This window comes from Lepisosteus oculatus, chromosome 4 (assembly GCF_040954835.1).
Source record: "Lepisosteus oculatus isolate fLepOcu1 chromosome 4, fLepOcu1.hap2, whole genome shotgun sequence".
NCBI lineage: Eukaryota > Metazoa > Chordata > Actinopteri > Semionotiformes > Lepisosteidae > Lepisosteus > Lepisosteus oculatus.
This window is the reverse complement of record NC_090699.1, coordinates 12,427,448-12,448,349: the sequence shown is the minus strand read 5'-3', so window position 1 is coordinate 12,448,349 and position 20,902 is coordinate 12,427,448. Positions and strand designations below refer to the sequence as shown.

The window sequence follows — 20,902 nt, the reverse complement described above, 5'->3', positions numbered from 1 at the left end:
CTGAGCTCGGGGCTGTGGTACAGGCAGGTGTCCTACTTGTAGAGGCCGAGCTCGGGGCTGTGGTACAGGCGGGTGTCCTACTTGTAGAGGCTGAGCTCGGGGCCACAGTACGGGCAGGTGTCCTACTTGTAGAGGCTGAGCTCGGGGCTGTGGTACAGGCGGGTGTCCTACTTGTAGAGGCTGAGCTCGGGGCTGTGGTACGGGCAGGTGTCCTACTTGTAGAGGCTGAGCTCGGGGCTGTGGTACAGGCAGGTGTCCTACTTGTAGAGGCTGAGCTCGGGGCCACAGTACGGGCCACAGTACGGGCAGGTGTCCTACTTGTAGAGGCTGAGCTTGGGGCCACAGTACGGGCAGGTGTCCTACTTGTAGAGGCTGAGCTCGGGGCTGTGGTACAGGCGGGTGTCCTACTTGTAGAGGCTGAGCTCGGGGCCACAGTACGGGCAGGTGTCCTACTTGTAGAGGCTGAGCTCGGGGCCACAGTACGGGCAGGTGTCCTACTTCTAGAGGCTGAGCGCGGGGCTGTGGTACGGGCAGGTGTCCTACTTGTAGAGGCTGAGCTCGGGGCTGTGGTACGGTCTGGTGTCCTACTTGTAGAGGCTGAGCTCGGGGCTGTGGTATGGTCTGGTGTCCTACTTGTAGAGGCTGAGCTCGGGGCTGTGGTACGGGCAGGTGTCCTACTTGTAGAGGCTGAGCTCGGGGCTGTGGTACAGGCAGGTGTCCTACTTGTAGAGGCTGAGCTCGGGGCTGTGGTACGGGCAGGTGTCCTACTTCTAGAGGCTGAGCGCGGGGCTGTGGTACGGGCAGGTGTCCTACTTGTAGAGGCCGAGCTCGGGGCTGTGGTACAGGCAGGTGTCCTACTTGTAGAGGCCGAGCTCGGGGCTGTGGTACAGGCAGGTGTCCTACTTGTAGAGGCTGAGCTCGGGGCCACAGTACGGGCAGGTGTCCTACTTGTAGAGGCTGAGCGCGGGGCTGTGGTACGGGCAGGTGTCCTACTTGTAGAGGCTGAGCTCGGGGCCACAGTACGGGCAGGTGTCCTACTTGTAGAGGCTGAGCTCGGGGCTGTGGTACAGGCAGGTGTCCTACTTGTAGAGGCTGAGCTCGGGGCTGTGGTACGGGCAGGTGTCCTACTTGTAGAGGCCAAGCGCGGGGCTGTGGTATGGCCTGGTGTCCTACTTGTAGAGGCCGAGCTCGGGGCTGTGGTACAGGCAGGTGTCTTACTTGTAGAGGCTGAGCTCGGGGCTGTGGTACAGGCAGGTGTCCTACTTGTAGAGGCCGAGCTCGGGGCCACAGTACGGGCAGGTGTCCTACTTGTAGAGGCTGAGCTCGGGGCTGTGGTACAGGCGGGTGTCCTACTTGTAGAGGCTGAGCTCGGGGCCACAGTACGGGCAGGTGTCCTACTTGTAGAGGCTGAGCTCGGGGCCACAGTACGGGCAGGTGTCCTACTTGTAGAGGCTGAGCTCGGGGCTGTGGTATGGCCTGGTGTCCTACTTGTAGAGGCTGAGCTCGGGGCTGTGGTACAGGCACATGTAGGCGTCACACAGCAGCCTCCGGGGGCGCCCCTGCAGCGACGCAGGGTCCAGCTCACGCAGCTGCGCCTCCGGCAGCCGCAGGTAGGGGGCGACCTCGGGGCAGGGGCTGACCTGCGGGATGTTGAAGCCATTCTGCCCGCCTGCGAGGGGGGTGACAGCAGAGAGAGAGCGTTAGAGAGGGGCGGCGGCGGCGGCGGGGGGGGGTGGGGCGCAGCGACCGGGCGGCAGGGGCGCTCACCCTCTCTGTCCGCCATGCTGTCGAAGAAGAGCCAGTCCTCGTCCCCGGGGCCATGCCGGACGAAGCTCACGTAGTGGCTGGTCTCGATGCACAGCACGGCGAAGAGCTCCAGCCGCTCGCGGGCCCGGGGGCCTGACCCCGCCCCCGGCCCCGCCCACCAGCCCTCGGGCACGCCCACCCGCCGGGGACTGTGGGACAGGCGCCTCCGGTGGCTGTGGACCTGCCAGTCAAACCACGAGGCACGGTTACTGGGGGTGTGTGCATGCCTGCGTGCGTGCATGAGTGTGTGCGTGCGTGCGTGCGTGTGTGTGTGTGCGTGCTGTGCACTCAGGGAGAGAGCTACCTGTTGGCAGCAGGTGGCGCAGAACTGTTTGATGCAGCCAGGAGTGATATCAGGATCCTCATAGCACTGGACACACTCCAGAACTGCTACTGCCTGACAGACACTGCACTGTCGAAGGGCTGAGAGACAGAGGGGTTCATAAAGACACACTGACTGACTGGACACTCCAGGACATTAACACTGCACTGAGAGAGAGGGGTTCATACAGACACACTGACTGACTGGACACTCCAGTACATTAACACTGCACTGAGAGAGAGGGGTTCATACAGACACACTGACTGACTGGACACTCCAGTACATTAACACTGCACTGAGAGAGAGGGGTTCATACAGACACACTGACTGACTGGACACTCCAGTACATTAACACTGCACTGAGAGAGAGGGGTTCATACAGACACACTGACTGACTGGACACTCCAGTACATTAACACTGCACTGAGAGAGAGGGGTTCATACAGACACACTGACTGGACACTCCAGTACATTAACACTGCACTGAGAGAGAGGGGTTCATACAGACACACTGACTGACTGGACACTCCAGTACATTAACACTGCACTGAGGGAGAGGGGTTCATACAGACACACTGACTGACTGGACACTCCAGGACATTAACATTGCACTGAGAGAGAGGGGTTCATACAGACACACTGACTGACTGGACACTCCAGTACATTAACACTGCACTGAGAGAGAGGGGTTCATACAGACTCACTGATTGACTGGACACTACAGTACATTAACACTGCACTGAGAGAGAGGGGTTCATACAGACACACTGACTGACTGGACACTCCAGTACATTAACACTGCACTGAGAGAGAGGGGTTCATACAGACACACTGACTGACTGGACACTCCAGTACATTAACACTGCACTGAGAGAGAGGGGTTCATACAGACACACTGACTGACTGGACACTCCAGTCCATTAACACTGCACTGAGAGAGAGGGGTTCATACAGACACACTGACTGACTGGACACTCCAGTACATTAACACTGCACTGAGAGAGAGGGGTTCATACAGACACACTGACTGACTGGACACTCCAGTACATTAACACTGCACTGAGAGAGAGGGGTTCATACAGACACACTGACTGGACACTCCAGTACATTAACACTGCACTGAGAGAGAGGGGTTCATACAGACACACTGACTGACTGGACACTCCAGTACATTAACACTGCACTGAGAGAGAGGGGTTCATACAGACACACTGACTGACTGGACACTCCAGTACATTAACACTGCACTGAGAGAGAGGGGTTCATACAGACACACTGACTGGACACTCCAGTACATTAACACTGCACTGAGAGAGAGGGGTTCATACAGACACACTGACTGACTGGACACTCCAGTACATTAACACTGCACTGAGAGAGAGAGACAGTGTAAAAGTGTCTTACTGTCGTCCAGCAGGTCAGTGATGTCCAGGCTCAGAGAGGGCATGATGGCATCAAACATCTTATAGTCCTTCCCAAACCGCGGCATCAGGACCATGAGGCAGGAAGGAGCCTGTCACGCACACACAGAAGCAGACAGCTGACCTCTGCTGTGTAACACATCTGGTCACCAGTAACAGGAGCTTTACCCTTAAAACACTTAAGGAACGGTCGCTGACCTCATTGAATTTGAGGTCGGCCTGGACGAAGGACCACTCCAGCAGCCGCTGGACAGTGGGCACGCGGACACTGGCCCTCTGCTGGGGGAAGAGCTGGTACAGGAAACAGTCCTGCGGCTTCTGAGTGGATGACCTGAGAGAGAGGCCAGACAGCGACACAGCTGAACCGCCCTGCTGAGTCACTGAACCGCTGAGACAGCGACACAGCTGAACCGCCCTGCTGAGACACTGAACCACTGAGACAGCGACACAACTGACCTGACCCGCTGAGACACTGAACCACTGAGACAGCGACACGGCTGAACCAACATGCTGAGACACTGAACCACTGAGACAGCGACACAGCTGAACCAACCTGCTGAGACACTGAACCACTGAGACAGCGACACAGCTGACCTGACCCGCTGAGACAGTGACACTGCTGAACCGACCCGCTGAGACACTGAACCGCTGAGACAGCAACATGGCTGAACCAACCTGCTGAGACACTGAACCACTGAGACAGTGACACGGCTGAACCAACCTACTGAGACACTGAATCGCTGAGAAAGCGACACGGCTGAACCAACCTGCTGAGACACTGAACCACCGAGACAGCGACACGGCTGAACCGACCCACTGAGACAGTGACACTGCTAAACAGCAACACAATTGAACCAGCCTGCAGAGACACTGAACCGCTGAGACAGCGACACGGCTGAACTGACCGGCTGAGACAGTGACACTGCTGAACAGCAACACAACTGAACCAGCCTCCTGAGACACCGAATCACTGAGGCAGCAACACAACTGAACCAGCCTGTTGAGTCACTGAACCACTGAGACAGCGACACAGCTGAACCGACCCACTGAAACACTGAACCATCCTACTGAGACAGTGACACTGCTGAACAGCAACACAATTGAACCAGCCTGCTGAGACACTGAACCTCTGAGAAAGCGACACAGCTGAACCGACCCGCTGAGACACTGAACCGCTGAGACAGCAACATGGCTGAACCAACCTGCTGAGACACTGAACCACTGAGACAGTGACACGGCTGAACCAACCTACTGAGACACTGAATCGCTGAGAAAGCGACACGGCTGAACCAACCTGCTGAGACACTGAACCACCGAGACAGCGACACGGCTGAACCGACCCACTGAGACAGTGACACTGCTAAACAGCAACACAATTGAACCAGCCTGCAGAGACACTGAACCGCTGAGACAGCGACACGGCTGAACTGACCGGCTGAGACAGTGACACTGCTGAACAGCAACACAACTGAACCAGCCTCCTGAGACACCGAATCACTGAGACAGCAACACAACTGAACCAGCCTGTTGAGTCACTGAACCACTGAGACAGCGACACAGCTGAACCGACCCACTGAAACACTGAACCATCCTACTGAGACAGTGACACTGCTGAACAGCAACACATCTGAACCAGCCTGTTGAGTCACTGAACCGCTGAGACAGCGACACAGCTGAACCGACCCACTGAGACAACGACACAGCTGAACCGACCCACTGAGACACTGACCCTGCTGAGACACCCACCTGCTGACCTATCGACCTGCTGAGCCCGTCACATAGTGATCGCTGACCCATACAGCACAAAGAGTCAGTGTTCCACTGGCCTACCGACCCGCTGACCCTCTGTTCCCCCTGACCCGCGGACACCCGGACAGGAAACCCTCTTGTTGTACCTGATCTTTAGGAGCGGCTCCACTCTCAGGAGCTGGAAGAGTTTGTTCAGGAATTCCTCCGGATCTGTGGAGAAAGGGAGAGCTCAGGGAAGAGAGTGTGATCACAGTGTAATCAGGGAGAGATCTGCAGAGAGAAAGAGAGTCATCAGAGGGAGAGTGATCAAGGAGGGAATGAGATCAGGCAGTGATCAGGGAGAGGTCAAGGAGAGAGTGAGATCAGGCAGTGATCAGGGAGAGAGTGAGATCAGGCAGTGATCAGGGAGAGAGTGAGAGAGTGATAGAGAGATCAGAGAGCGTGAAGGTCAGAAAGGGAAGGGACAGAGAAGGTGAGGAAGGACGAGGGAGAGGAGGGTGAAGAAGGGGTACCTTTCTCCTCGCAGATGAAGCCGGAGGAACCGCCAGGAGTCTCCAGGACCTTCCTCAGGGCCATCACCTTGGTGGCACAGACATACCCGTACCTGAGAGAGAGAGGGAGGTGGTGAGAGAGTGTGAGAGAGAGAGACAGAGGGAGAGAAGGCGACAGAGACAGACAGAGGGAGAAGGAGGAAGCGAGAGAGAGAGAGAGACGACAAAGGGATACAGCATCACTCGTGACACCCAGGCCACTGACCACAGACAGGCACACAGATCCGTCCCACATTTCCACTGCTGCAGGAGTGAAGAGCCACTCGACCACAGCCAGTGTGATCGACTGCACCCGGGTCTCCGACTGCAGCCACAGGCCAGCAGCAGTGCAGTAACCAGGCAGGGAGGTCAGAGCTGTAGGAAGTGCAGTATCTCTGCAGTAACAGTGCAGTAACCAGGCAGGGGAGATCAGAGCTGTAGGAAGTGCAGTATCTCTGCAGTAACAGTGCAGTAACCAGGCAGGGGAGATCAGAGCTGTAGGAAGTGCAGTATCTCTGCAGTAACAGTGCAGTAACCAGGCAGGGGAGATCAGAGGGATAATAACTGCAGTATCTCAGTGCAGCAGCAGATGTGGATCAGCAGTGGTCAGTGAGTATTTTATACCTCCTGAGTGGATTGACGATCTCATTCCTCAACAGATCCTGTGTGTGAAGATACAGGGTGTCATCCTGAGGACCTGGAGGCCTCAGCAACACTGAGTCCACTGCACTGCTGAAGGAGAACAGACTGAGAGAGAGAGGGGGGTTAATACAGACACACTGACTGACTGGACACTCCAGTACATTAACACTGCACTGAGAGAGAGGGGTTCATACAGACACACTGACTGACTGGACACTCCAGTACATTAACACTGCACTGAGAGAGAGGGGTTCATACAGACACACTGACTGGACACTCCAGTACATTAACACTGCACTGAGAGAGAGGGGTTCATACAGACACACTGACTGACTGGACACTCCAGTACATTAACACTGCACTGAGAGAGAGGGGTTCATACAGACACACTGACTGGACACTCCAGTACATTGACACTGCACTGAGAGAGAGGGGTTCATACAGACACACTGACTGACTGGACACTCCAGTCCATTAACACTGCACTGAGAGAGAGGGGTTCATACAGACACACTGACTGACTGGACACTCCAGTACATTAACACTGCACTGAGAGAGAGGGGTTCATACAGACACACTGACTGACTGGACACTCCAGTACATTAACACTGCACTGAGAGAGTGGGGTTCATACAGACACATTGACTGACTGGACACTCCAGTACATTAACACTGCACTGAGAGAGAGGGGTTCATACAGACACACTGACTGACTGGACACTCCAGTACATTAACACTGCACTGAGAGAGAGGGGTTCATACAGACACACTGACTGACTGGACACTCCAGTACATTAACACTGCACTAAGAGAGGGGTTCATACAGACACACTGACTGACTGGACACTCCAGTACATTAACACTGCACTGAGAGAGAGGGGTTCATACAGACACACTGACTGGACACTCCAGTACATTAACACTGCACTGAGAGAGAGGGGTTCATACAGACACACTGACTGACTGGACACTCCAGTACATTAACACTGCACTGAGAGAGAGGGCTTCATACAGACACACTGACTGGACACTCCAGTACATTAACACTGCACTGAGAGAGAGGGGTTCATACAGACACACTGACTGACTGGACACTCCAGTACATTAACACTGCACTGAGAGAGGGGTTCGTAGGTCCAGATTACGTGCCAGTTCTCTCACCAGAAGAGGGAGGCGTCCAGGTAGCAGGAGTTACAGTTGCCCTGGATCCCTCTCTTCCAGCCACTGAACCTCTCCCTCGCCTCCGTGCCCAGGAGCGGGGGGGTGTTCTCCTCCACCCTCTCGCTGGCCCAGTCCGCGAACGCTGCGCGGAGAGAGGGGGGGACACAACGGCGCAGATGGGCCAAACGCACAGAAACATCTCTTGACAAAAAAATTGCGCGTCAGGGGACAGAATCCGGGGTGGCAGGAGTTACCGGCCAATCACAATGCACAACCCCCCCCCCCAACCTCCCAAGCTCCCGCCCTCCCCCCCGAGCGGCCAATGGCGCACCTATGGAATTGCAGCGCTCGACCGGATTGGCCTGCGCCTGGTGGGCGGGGAATCGGGAGTCAGGGCGACAGTTCTTCAGCTTCACGAACAGCCCCCTGTTGGCGGCGCAGCGGAAGTACCGCTCGCCCAGATAGCTGCCGTCAGTGCCTGCGGTCACCTCCTCGTCCTGCGAGACAGGAATGAGAGAGAGAGACAGTGAAGAGAGAGAGACGGAATGAGAGAGAGAGACAGTGAGGAGAGAGAGACGGAATGAGACAGAGAGACAGTGAAGAGAGAGAGACGGAATGAGACAGAGAGACAGTGAAGAGAGAGAGACGGAATGAGACAGAGAGACAGTGAAGAGAGAGAGACGGAATGAGACAGAGAGACAGTGAGGAGAGAGAGACGGAATGAGACAGAGAGACAGTGAGGAGAGAGAGACGGAATGAGACAGAGAGACAGTGAGGAGAGAGAGACGGAATGAGAGAGAGAGACAGTGAAGAGAGAGAGACGGAATGAGACAGAGAGACAGTGAGGAGAGAGAGAGGGGGATGAGACAGAGAGACAGTGAGGAGAGACAGACAGGAATGAGACAGAGAGACAGTGAGGTGAGAGAGAGAGACGGAATGAGACAGAGAGACAGTGAGGAGAGAGAGACGGAATGAGACAGAGAGACAGTGAAGAGAGAGAGACGGAATGAGACAGAGAGACAGTGAGGAGAGAGAGACGGAATGAGACAGAGAGACAGTGAGGAGAGAGAGACGGAATGAGACAGAGAGACAGTGAGGAGAGAGAGACAGAATGAGACAGAGAGACAGTGAAGAGAGAGAGACGGAATGAGACAGAGAGACAGTGAAGAGAGAGAGACGGAATGAGACAGAGAGACAGTGAGGTGAGAGAGAGAGGGGGATGAGACAGAGAGACAGTGAGGAGAGGGAGACGGAATGAGACAGAGAGACAGTGAGGAGAGAGAGACGGAATGAGACAGAGAGACAGTGAAGAGAGAGAGACGGAATGAGACAGAGAGACAGTGAGGAGAGAGAGACGGAATGAGACAGAGAGACAGTGAAGAGAGAGAGACGGAATGAGACAGAGAGACAGTGAGGAGAGGGAGACGGAATGAGACAGAGAGACAGTGAGGTGAGAGAGAGAGGGGGATGAGACAGAGAGACAGTGAGGAGAGAGAGACGGAATGAGACAGAGAGACAGTGAGGAGAGAGAGACGGAATGAGACAGAGAGACAGTGAGGAGAGAGAGACGGAATGAGACAGAGAGACAGTGAGGAGAGGGAGACGGAATGAGACAGAGAGACAGTGAAGAGAGAGAGACGGAATGAGACAGAGACACAGTGAGGAGAGAGAGACGGAATGAGACAGAGAGACAGTGAGGAGAGGGAGACGGAATGAGACAGAGAGACAGTGAGGAGAGGGAGACGGAATGAGACAGAGAGACAGTGAGGAGAGAGAGACGGAATGAGACAGAGAGACAGTGAGGAGAGAGAGACGGAATGAGACAGAGAGACAGTGAGGAGAGAGAGACGGAATGAGACAGAGAGACAGTGAGGAGAGACAGACAGGAATGAGACAGAGAGACAGTGAAGAGAGAGAGACGGAATGAGACAGAGAGAGAGTGAAGGGAGAGAGACGGAATGAGACAGAGAGACAGTGAAGAGAGAGAGACGGAATGAGACAGAGACACAGTGAGGAGAGAGAGACGGAATGAGACAGAGAGACAGTGAGGAGAGGGAGACGGAATGAGACAGAGAGACAGTGAAGAGAGAGAGACGGAATGAGACAGAGACACAGTGAGGAGAGAGAGACGGAATGAGACAGAGAGACAGTGAGGAGAGGGAGACGGAATGAGACAGAGAGACAGTGAGGAGAGGGAGACGGAATGAGACAGAGAGACAGTGAGGAGAGAGAGACGGAATGAGACAGAGAGACAGTGAGGAGAGAGAGACGGAATGAGACAGAGAGACAGTGAGGAGAGAGAGACGGAATGAGACAGAGAGACAGTGAGGAGAGACAGACAGGAATGAGACAGAGAGACAGTGAAGAGAGAGAGACGGAATGAGACAGAGAGAGAGTGAAGGGAGAGAGACGGAATGAGACAGAGAGACAGTGAAGAGAGAGAGACGGAATGAGACAGAGACACAGTGAGGAGAGAGAGACGGAATGAGACAGAGAGACAGTGAAGAGAGAGAGACGGAATGAGACAGAGAGACAGTGAAGAGAGAGAGACGGAATGAGACAGAGAGACAGTGAGGAGAGAGAGACGGAATGAGACAGAGAGACAGTGAGGAGAGAGAGACGGAATGAGACAGAGAGACAGTGAGGAGAGACAGACAGGAATGAGACAGAGAGACAGTGAAGAGAGAGAGACGGAATGAGACAGAGAGAGAGTGAAGGGAGAGAGACGGAATGAGACAGAGAGACAGTGAGGAGAGAGAGACGGAATGAGACAGAGACACAGTGAGGAGAGAGAGACGGAATGAGACAGAGAGACAGTGAAGAGAGAGAGACGGAATGAGACAGAGAGACAGTGAAGAGAGAGAGACGGAATGAGACAGAGAGACAGTGAGGTGAGAGAGAGAGGGGGATGAGACAGAGAGACAGTGAGGAGAGACAGACAGGAATGAGACAGAGAGACAGTGAGGTGAGAGAGAGAGACGGAATGAGACGGAGAGACAGTGAGGAGAGACAGACAGGAATGAGACAGAGAGACAGTGAAGGGAGAGAGACGGAATGAGACAGAGAGAGAGTGAAGGGAGAGAGACGGAATGAGACAGAGAGACAGTGAGGAGAGAGAGACGGAATGAGACAGAGAGACAGTGAGGAGAGAGAGACAGGAATGAGACAGAGAGACGGTGAAGAGAGAGAGACGGAATGAGACAGAGAGACAGTGAGGAGAGGGAGACGGAATGAGACAGAGAGACAGTGAAGAGAGAGAGACGGAATGAGACAGAGACACAGTGAGGAGAGAGAGACGGAATGAGACAGAGAGACAGTGAAGAGAGAGAGACGGAATGAGACAGAGAGACAGTGAGGAGAGAGAGACGGAATGAGACAGAGAGACAGTGAGGAGAGAGAGACAGGAATGAGACAGAGAGACGGTGAAGAGAGAGAGACGGAATGAGACAGAGAGACAGTGAGGAGAGAGAGACGGAATGAGACAGAGACACAGTGAGGAGAGAGAGAAGGAATGAGACAGAGAGACAGTGAGGAGAGAGAGACGGAATGAGACAGAGAGACAGTGAGGAGAGGGAGACGGAATGAGACAGAGAGACAGTGAGGAGAGGGAGACGGAATGAGACAGAGAGACAGTGAGGAGAGACAGACAGGAATGAGACAGAGAGACGGTGAAGTGAGAGAGAGGGGAATAAGAGAGAAACTTAGAGAGTAAGGACTGACAGAGAGACAGGAATGAGAGGGAGACGGTGAGGTGAGGGAGACAGGAATCAGAGGGAGAGACAGCGAGGAGAGACAGAGGTGAGGCAGGAATAAGAGACAGTGAGGAGAGAGACAGAAAGGTACAGAGAGAGACAGAAAGAGACTGATTGATAAGGTAGTAGCATAGCAAGTCAGTCAAAATGTTTCAGAGTTGAAAGGGCAGGAGTGTATCAGCCTCCAGTCCTGGAGGTCCTGGGACAGTCTGGTTTATGGCCCAACCTGAGCAGTCAATTAGACAGTTATCCTGATTGTGATCCTAATTAGACGCATAAAGGAAGTTTCTTGAGATCCATGACAGTCAATTACTGAAATAATTTACTTCAGTAAAAGTAGAGTACGTTCAGCAGAATTACTCCAGGGCATTAAAAAGGAACATCTTCTGTACACAGAGGGTGGTGGGGGTGTAGAACAAGCTGCCCAGCCCTGTTGTTGAAGTCGGTACCCTGGCTTCTCTCAGGACACAGCTGGGTGAGCTCCTCCAGTCAGGACAGGAGGCTCTTCTTTACACAGAGGGTGGTGGGGGCGGGGAACAAGCTGCCCAGCCCTGTTGTTGAAGCCGGTACCCTGGCCTCTTTCCAGACACAGCTGGGTGAGCTCCTCCAGTCAGGACAGGAGGTTCTTCTGTACGCAGAGGGTGGTGGGGGTGGGGAACAAGCTGCCCAGCCCTGTTGTTGAACCCGGTACCCTGGCCTCTTTCTCGATGGGCCAATGGCTCCTCTCGCCTGGGACCTCTCCTACATACAGCTCCCTGTGAAACTCCTTCAAGCCCAGCTGGACCTGCTGTCAGCCAACCAACCGATCAATCAGAAGAGCTGCAGGGCTCGTCTGGGACACAGACCAGTGGTCTCCGCACCCCCCCCCCAGCCCCCAGGACCCTCGCCGGACACCCCCCCACCCCCCTCTCCCGGCGGTCACCAGCTCGAGCCCGGCCACGGTGTCCGAGATGCCACTGATCTCTCCGATCCAGCGGATCACGCCGTACATGGGCGGGTCGTTGACCTCCACCATCGACCCCGGCTCCAGCGGCGGCGGCGGCGGTTCGGGCTCCGCCTCCCCCGGAGCGGCCCTCGGCTGGTCGCCGGGGCGATCTGGGCGGGGCCCCGCGGGAGGGGGCGGGTCCCGCCGCTGTTGGGTAGCTGCTGTGGACGCCGAGCGCCGTGATTGGCTGGGCTTGGTGGGAGAGGGCGGGGCCACGGCCTTCTCGTCCAATGGCGGGGGGCAAGAGTGGCTGGAGGGAGAGGGCGGGGACCTCCCTCTCCTGTGGTCGAACTGCGCAGTCTGGGCTGCAGAGACAGGAGCAGGAAGTTAGGTACAGGGCGGCACGGCACTGCGACACTGTGACACACTGTGTGTGTTTGTGTCATAGTGCTGACAGGAGAAACAGCGCCCCCTCTGTCTATACAGGCACAGAGGGGAGCTGCAACTCAGTGTCATAGTGCAGAAAAGAGCAACAGCGCCCCCTCTGTCTGTACAGGCACAGAGGGGAGCTGCAACTCAGTGTCAGTGCTGACAGGAGAAACAGCGCCCCCTCTGTCTGTACAGGCACAGAGGGGAACTGCAGCTCAGTGTCACAGCGCTGATGGGAGAAATAGCGCCCCCTCTGTCTGTACAGGCACAACAGGGGAACTGCAGCTCAGTGTCACAGTGCTGACAGGAGAAACAGCGCCCCCTCTGTCTGTACAGGCACAGAGGGGAACTGCAGTTCAGTGTCACAGTGCTGACAGGAGAAACAGCGCCCCCTCTGTCTGTACAGGCACAGAGGGGAACTGCAGCTCAGTGTCACAGTGCTGACAGGAGAAACAGCGCCCCCTCTGTCTGTACAGGCACAAAGGAGAACCGAGCTCAGTGTCACAGTGCTGACAGGAGAAACAGCGCCCCCTCTGTCTGTACAGGCACAGAGAACTGCAACTCAGTGTAAGTGCTGACAGGAGAAACAGCGCCCCCTCTGTCTGTACAGGCACAGCGGGGGAACTGCAGCTCAGTGTCATAGTGCTGACAGGAGAAACAGCACCCCCTCTGTCTGTACAGGCACAGAGGGGAACTGCAGCTCAGTGTCACAGCGCTGATGGGAGAAATAGCGCCCCCTCTGTCTGTACAGGCACAACAGGGGAACTGCAGCTCAGTGTCACAGTGCTGACAGGAGAAACAGCGCCCCCTCTGTCTGTACAGGCACAGAGAACTGCAGCTCAGTGTCACAGTGCTGACAGGAGAAACAGCACCCCCTCTGTCTGTACAGGCACAGAGAACTGCAGCTCAGTGTCACAGTGCTGACAGGAGAAACAGCGCCCCCTCTGTCTGTACAGGCACAGAGAACTGCAGCTCAGTGTCACAGTGCTGACAGGAGAAACAGCGCCCCCTCTGTCTGTACAGGCACAAAGGAGAACTGCAGCTCAGTGTCACAGTGCTGACAGGAGAAACAGCGCCCCCTCTGTCTGTACAGGCACAGAGAACTGCAGCTCAGTGTCACAGTGCTGACAGGAGAAACAGCGCCCCCTCTGTCTGTACAGGCACAGAGAACTGCAGCTCAGTGTCACAGTGCTGACAGGAGAAACAGCGCCCCCTCTGTCTGTCCAGGCACAGAGGGGAACTGCAGCTCAGTGTCACAGTGCTGACAGGAGAAACAGCGCCCCCTCTGCCTGTCCAGGCACAGAGGGGAACTGCAGCTGGTGATAATCATGGCTGGCGATGCTGGTGATCAGGTGGGGCGTACCTGGCTGCACCTTGCTCAGCGGCAGCAGAAGCCCGTACTTGGGGGAGGGGAAGGAGCACACCTGCTGTCCCTTAAAAACGCCGTCCCAGGAGCCCACGGGATGATCCTGCCGGGGAGAGGAAAACAGCGCCCTCACCAGGAGGAAAGGGGGCCGGCGACCCGGGCGGAGCCGGAGAGCGGGACCCGGCGGGCGCGGCGCGGCTCGGCTCCCGTCCCGCCTCACCGCCAGGATGCCCACGAAGACGCCCTGCTCGCCCCTCAGCGGGCCGCAGAACCGGACCTCCCCCCTCTGGACGGCGGACTCCACGGTGAAGGAGACCCTCTGTCCCACCGCCGGCGGCGGGGGCGGGGCGGGGGGGTCCCGGCCGGGGGGCGGGGACACATCGGTGGTCCGGGAGACCATCCCCCTCGCTGCGCCGCTTCCTCCTCGGTCTCTCCGCGCCGGCGCGGCGGGCGTCGCCACGGCGATGTGGCTGACAGGCACGAAGACAGCGCAGCCCTCGGGGCAGTGGAAGAACTGGTGGCCCTTGTGGCTGCCGTTACTGGTGCCCAGTCCCAGTGCCCAGCCCTGGGACAGACCGAGAGAGAGGAGAGAGAAACAAGTATAACAATAATATCCCTAGACTGATATAGCGCCTTTCTGGACCCTCCACTCCCCTCCCAGCGCCGTCCAGTACTGGGGACCCCCTCCACCCCCCCAGTGTGATGATGCTCCAGCTCTCAGTGGGGAGGAGAGCAGAGTGATGAGGCCAGTTCAGAGAGGGGGGTGATCAGGAGGCCATGACTGGTAAAGACCAGGGGGAGTCTGTCCAGGACACTGGGGTCACACCCCTCCTCTTTCTGAGAGACACCCTGGGGTCTTGACTGACCACAGAGAGGCAGGACCTCAGTATTATGTCTCATCTGAAGGACGGCAAAGAAAAAGTGAAAAAGAGAAGGACAGAGAGGAGAAAGGGAACAATGAGAGAGAGAGGGGGGCTGTGGACTCTTAAACCTCAGCTATAAAGCACAGAGACGAACCTGAAGCTGCACTCCGAAGTACACTCCACTGCCCCCTGTCAGCGGGCCTCGGTACTGCAGCACCCCCTCTGCCCAGCTCCCCGATTGGGCCAGCTGGACCTGCAGCCCCGCCCCCGGCTCCAGGGCGGCCAATCGGAGGAGCTTGTGGGGCTTCATGGACAGAGAGAGGCGGTACTCCAGGTCAGAGACGGGCTGCAGGAGATGGGCCACTTCTGCTGAGACCTCCCTCAGGACCTCCTTGTCTATCTTCAGGACAGAGCCAGTGTCCAGCATCTGGGACAATACAGACACTGACTGGACACTACAGTACATTAACACTGCACTGAGAGAGAGGGGTTCATACAGACACACTGACTGAACACTCCAGTACATTAACACTGCACTGAGAGAGAGGGGTTCATACAGACACACTGACTGACTGGACACTCCAGTACATTAACACTGCACTGAGAGAGAGGGGTTCATACAGACACACTGACTGACTGGACACTCCAGTACATTAACACTGCACTGAGAGAGAGGGGTTCATACAGACACACTGACTGACTGGACACTCCAGTACATTAACACTGCACTGACAGAGAGGGGTTCATACAGACACACTGACTGGACACTCCAGTACATTAACACTGCACTGAGAGAGAGGGGTTCATACAGACACACTGACTGACTGGACACTCCAGTACATTAACACTGCACTGAGAGAGAGGGGTTCATACAGACACACTGACTGACTGGACACTCCAGTACATTAACACTGCACTGAGAGAGAGGGGTTCATACAGACACACTGACTGGACACTCCAGTACATTAACACTGCACTGAGAGAGAGGGGTTCATACAGACACACTGACTGACTGGACACTCCAGTACATTAACACTGCACAGAGAGAGAGGGGTTCATACAGACACACTGACTGACTGGACACTCCAGTACATTAACACTGCACAGAGAGAGAGGGGTTCATACAGACACACTGACTGGACACTCCAGTACATTAACACTGCACTGAGAGAGAGGGGTTCATACAGACACACTGACTGGACACTCCAGTACATTAACACTGCACTGAGAGAGAGGGGTTCATACAGACACACTGACTGACTGGACACTCCAGTACATTAACACAGCACTGAGAGAGAGGGGTTCATACAGACACACTGACTGACTGGACACTCCAGTACATTAACACTGCACTGAGAGAGAGGGGTTCATACAGACACACTGACTGACTGGACACTCCAGTACATTAACACTGCACAGAGAGAGAGGGGTTCATACAGACACACTGACTGGACACTCCAGTACATTAACACTGCACTGAGAGAGAGGGGTTCATACAGACACACTGACTGACTGGACACTCCAGTACATTAACACAGCACTGAGAGAGAGGGGTTCATACAGACACACTGACTGACTGGACACTCCAGTACATTAACACTGCACTGAGAGAGAGGGGTTCATACAGACACACTGACTGACTGGACACTCCAGTACATTAACACTGCACAGAGAGAGAGGGGTTCATACAGACACACTGACTGGACACTCCAGTACATTAACACTGCACTGAGAGAGAGGGGTTCATACACACACTGACTGGACACTCCAGTACATTAACACTGCACTGAGAGAGAAGGGTTCATACAGACACACTGACTGGACACTCCAGTACATTAACACTGCCCTGAGAGAGAGGGGTTCATACAGACACACTGACTGACTGGACACTCCAGTACATTAACACTGCACTGAGAGAGAGGGGTTCATACAGACACACTGACTGACTGGACACTCCAGTACATTAACACTGCACTGAGAGAGAGGGGTTCATACAGACACACTGACTGACTGGACACTCCAGTACATTAACACTGCACAGAGAGAGAGGGGTTCATACAGACACACTGACTGGACACTCCAGTACATTAACACTGCACTGAGAGAGAGGGGTTCATACACACACTGACTGGACACTCCAGTACATTAACACTGCACTGAGAGAGAAGGGTTCATACAGACACACTGACTGGACACTCCAGTACATTAACACTGCCCTGAGAGAGAGGGGTTCATACAGACACACTGACTGACTGGACACTCCAGTACATTAACACTGCACTGAGAGAGAGGGGTTCATACAGACACACTGACTGACTGGACACTCCAGTACATTAACACTGCACTGAGAGAGAGGGGTTCATAGAGACACACTGACTGGACACTCCAGTACATTAACACTGCACTGAGAGAGAGGGGTTCATACAGACACACTGACTGACTGGACACTCCAGTACATTAACACTGCACTGAGAGAGAGGGGTTCATACAGACACACTGACTGACTGGACACTCCAGTACATTAACACTGCACTGAGAGAGAGGGGTTCATACAGACACACTGACTGGACACTCCAGTACATTAACACTGCACTGAGAGAGAGGGGTTCATACAGACACACTGACTGACTGGACACTCCAGTACATTAACACTGCACTGAGAGAGAGGGGTTCATACAGACACACTGACTGACTGGACACTCCAGTACATTAACACTGCACTGAGAGAGAGGGGTTCATACAGACACACTGACTGGACACTCCAGTACATTAACACTGCACTGAGAGAGAGGGTTCATACAGACACACTGACTGACTGGACACTCCAGTACATTAACACTGCACTGAGAGAGAGGGGTTCATACAGACACCCTGACTGACTGGACACTCCAGTACATTAACACTGCACTGAGAGAGAGGGTTCATACAGATGCTCTTACCTTGACCCACAGCTGCTCCCCTCTCCCTCCCTCCTGTGCTTGGCAGAGGCTGCCTCGAGGCACGTGGACGGCGCCTTCCAGCTGGTCGTTCACCTTGTAGTCCGAGTCCACAACGTACATCTTCAGCCGCCGGTGCCGGGTCCGATCGGAGTACTGCTTGGTGCTGGTCATCACCGCGGTCTAGTCAGAACAGAGCCGGTGCCTTTCAGTAACCAGACTTGTCTGACTCTCTGTACCTGTCTGTCTGAACCTGTCCAGCAGTGAGCCTGTCTCTCTCTCTGTCTGTACCTGTCCTGCAGTGAGCCTGTCTCTCTCTCTGTACCTGTCTGTCTGAACCTGTCCAGCAGTGAGCCTGTCTCTCTCTCTGTACCTGTCTGTCTGTACCTGTCCAGCAGTGAGCCTGTCTCTCTCTCTGTATCTGTCTGTCTGAACCTGTCCAGCAATGAGCCTGTCTCTCTCTCAGTCTGTACCTGTCCTCCAGTGAGCCTGTCTCTCTCTCTGTACCTGTCTAGCAGTGAGCCTGTCTCTCTCTCTTTACCTGTCTGTCTGAACCTGTCCAGCAGTGAGCCTGTCTCTCTCTCTGTACCTGCCTGTCTGTACCTGTCCAGCAGTGAGCCTGTCTCTCTCTCTGTACCTGTCTGTCTGTACCTGTCCAGCAGTGAGCCTGTCTCTCTCTCTGTCTGTACCTGTCCTGAAGTGAGCCTGTCTCTCTCTCTGTACCTGTCTTTCTGTACCTATCCAGCAGTGAGCCTCTCTCTCTCTGTCTGTACCTGTCTGTCTTGCCTCTTTCTCTCTGTAATGTCAGAGAGTAATGGCCTGTCTCTCTCTCTCTCTCTGTAATGGTCTGTCTTGCCTGTCTCTCTCTCTCTGTACCTGTCTGTCTTGCCTGTCTCTCTCTCTGTACCTGTCTGTCTTGCCTGTCTCTCTCTCTCTGTAATGGCAGAGAGTAATGGCCTGTCTCTCTCTCTGTAATGGTCTGTCTTGCCTGTCTCTCTCTCTCTCTGTACCTGTCTGTCTTGCCTGTCTATATCTCTCTGTACCTATCTGTCTTGCCTGTCTCTCTCTCTCTGTAATGGTCTCTCTCTCTCAATTCAATTCAATTCAAGGTGCTTTATTAGCATGACCGATGGGTACAATCAGTGTTGCCAAAGCACATAAAATAATAAAATTAACACGAAACAAAACAAAAAATAGAAGTAAAATAACATCTAAAGACATATTACAGACATTTACAACAGAGAAGTCATAAAATATTGACATCTACTATAGACAGAAGGACCATTATAGGGAGACAGACTCACTGTTCCTCAGGCTGTGACAGGAGATCACATACTGGGCTGCCAAATCCACTGAGTTCCCTCCTCCCTCTCCCAGTAGGATTGGGACCTGTTGTGACTCTGGCAGGTGTGGGAACTCTGGGATTAGATTTCTGAATTTCGGGAAGAATGTTTCTCTAATCCCAGAGTATCTGTCACAGTGCAGTAGGAAGTGCACCTCTGTCTCTATTTCTCCTCGCTGGCAGTGGGAGGACAGCCTGTCCTCTCTGGGCAGCCAGGTCTGCCTGTGTCGCCCAGTTTCTGTGTCCAGGCTGTGGTCACTGAGCCTCTCCTCTCTGGACAGCCAGGTCTGCCTGTGTCCAGTGTCTGAGACCAGGCTGTGGTCACTGAGCCTGTACTTTGTCAGGGTCTGTTTCTGTTTGTTATTTTTTATTTTGGTCAAATATTCAGCTAGTGTGTATTGTCTGTTTAGGGTTCTGTAGCATTCCAGTTTATGTTGTGTTTGTGTGTGTGTGTCCCAGTGTGTGAGATATTGCTGTTTGATCTGTGCTGTGATGTGGCTGAGTCTGGGTTGTGGTGCTCTAGCAGTGCTGTCCTGAGGCTGGTTAGTGTCGGTGTGGCTCAGGTCGGTGAGCCTCAGGACCAGCTGGCTCAGGGGGCTCTGTTTTGGGCTCAGCTCTTGGCTCAGCAGGGCTTTGTGGTGGTAGGAATTTTGGTCGCTGTTTTTTTGGTGTAGCCAATACTTTAATACTCTTTTCTGTATGTTTTAATACTCTTTTCTCTCTCTCTCTGTACCTGTCTGTCCTGCCTGTCTCTCTCTGTACCTGTCTGTCTCGCCTGTCTCTCTCTCTCTGTACCTGTCTGTCTTGCCTGTCTCTCTCTCTCTAATGGTCTGTCTTGCCTGTCTCTCTCTCTCTGTAATGGTCTGTCTTGCCTGTCTCTCTCTCTCTGTACCTGTCTGTCTTGCCCGTGTCCCTCTCTCTGCGTGGAGAGAGAAAGTTCAGCAGCCGTGTCCGCGGAAGTGGTCGTGAAGAGGGAGATGAGCAGGAAACAGAGACGCGCCTCTTTCCTTTCAGACAGACACCCCAGCCCGTCCGGCGAGCCAGCTGTGAGCGACACGAGCTCCGGGAGGGGAGGACGGGACCGACCCAAGTTCTGAACCGCAAACTTCTCCCGCGGGGCTGCGCTCTCAGACCAAGACTGTCAGGAGACGAGAGAGATTAAAAGCCCCTCGCTACGGCTCGAGCAACACGAGCAGAAAGTCGCTTTTCTCCGCCAGGCGGGCAGGTGTCACCCGTCCGTGCGAGAGAAACTCACCTCAGGCTCGGCCCGACTCTCCCAGCCGCCTTTAACGCTGCTCCGGACTCGGCGCTCCGGACGCCCCTCGCCGCCCGGAATGCGGAAACCGACACGGCGGCCGACCAATGGGCGCCCGGCGCCAGGTCATGTGACGCCCGCGCCCAATCAGAGGGCGGCCGATAGGCCGTGCCAGCCCCGTGCGGGAATTTCCTCGGCTCCGCGAGGAACTCGAGGGGGAAGACCCTTCTTAGAGGGCGCAGTGCGAGGGTTGAGCCGACACAAAATAGCCTGGGCAAATAAACCCACGCGTGCCATTGAGTGATCGATTCGGGACATGTGCGAACTCTGACAGCAGGCTCTGTACCTACACAAACAACACGGACTCATGGATATCCGGAAGAACAAGAAATGACAGAACCAC

General features: G+C 54.8%; 1 protein-coding gene across 3 annotated transcripts; it reads right to left on the bottom strand.

Moving 5' to 3' along the window:
* Nucleotides 1-1,413: 1,413 nt before the first annotated feature.
* cyld3 (cylindromatosis (turban tumor syndrome) 3) lies at nt 1,414-20,749 on the bottom strand. 3 transcript variants are annotated; one of them, XM_069188666.1, is made up of 17 exons: nt 20,500-20,748; nt 20,137-20,382; nt 17,906-18,085; nt 15,121-15,393; nt 14,324-14,668; nt 14,101-14,206; nt 12,306-12,673; nt 7,963-8,128; nt 7,632-7,773; nt 6,453-6,575; nt 5,811-5,902; nt 5,445-5,508; nt 3,748-3,880; nt 3,533-3,641; nt 2,111-2,229; nt 1,768-1,987; nt 1,414-1,669 (listed from the first exon to the last, which is right to left on the bottom strand). In XM_069188666.1, exons 3-17 carry the CDS (start codon nt 18,074-18,076, stop codon nt 1,485-1,487), a joined length of 2,616 nt encoding a protein of 871 aa, XP_069044767.1. In that variant the 5' UTR covers nt 18,077-18,085; nt 20,137-20,382; nt 20,500-20,748; the 3' UTR covers nt 1,414-1,484. The 3 variants fall into 3 exon arrangements, with proteins under 3 accessions (XP_069044767.1, XP_069044769.1, XP_069044768.1); XM_069188668.1 differs by lacking the exon at nt 20,137-20,382 and having other exon boundaries at nt 20,500-20,749; XM_069188667.1 differs by lacking the exons at nt 20,137-20,382; nt 20,500-20,748 and adding an exon at nt 18,676-18,684.
* Nucleotides 20,750-20,902: the final 153 nt, after the last annotated feature.

What these genes read in the sequence shown, in the direction of transcription:
- cyld3 (XM_069188668.1), bottom strand. Translation starts at nt 18,076, where the DNA reads ATGACCAGCACCAAGCAGTACTCCGATCGGACCCGGCACCGGCGGCTG. An exon ending in CGAGCGCTGCAATTCCATAG is followed by an intron (nt 7,774 to 7,962) that starts GTGCGCCATTGG and finishes CTCTCCGCGCAG; the next exon opens with CGTTCGCGGACTGGGCCAGC. An exon ending in CAGCATGGCGGACAGAGAGG is followed by an intron (nt 1,670 to 1,767) that starts GTGAGCGCCCCT and finishes CCCCCCTCGCAG; the next exon opens with GCGGGCAGAATGGCTTCAAC.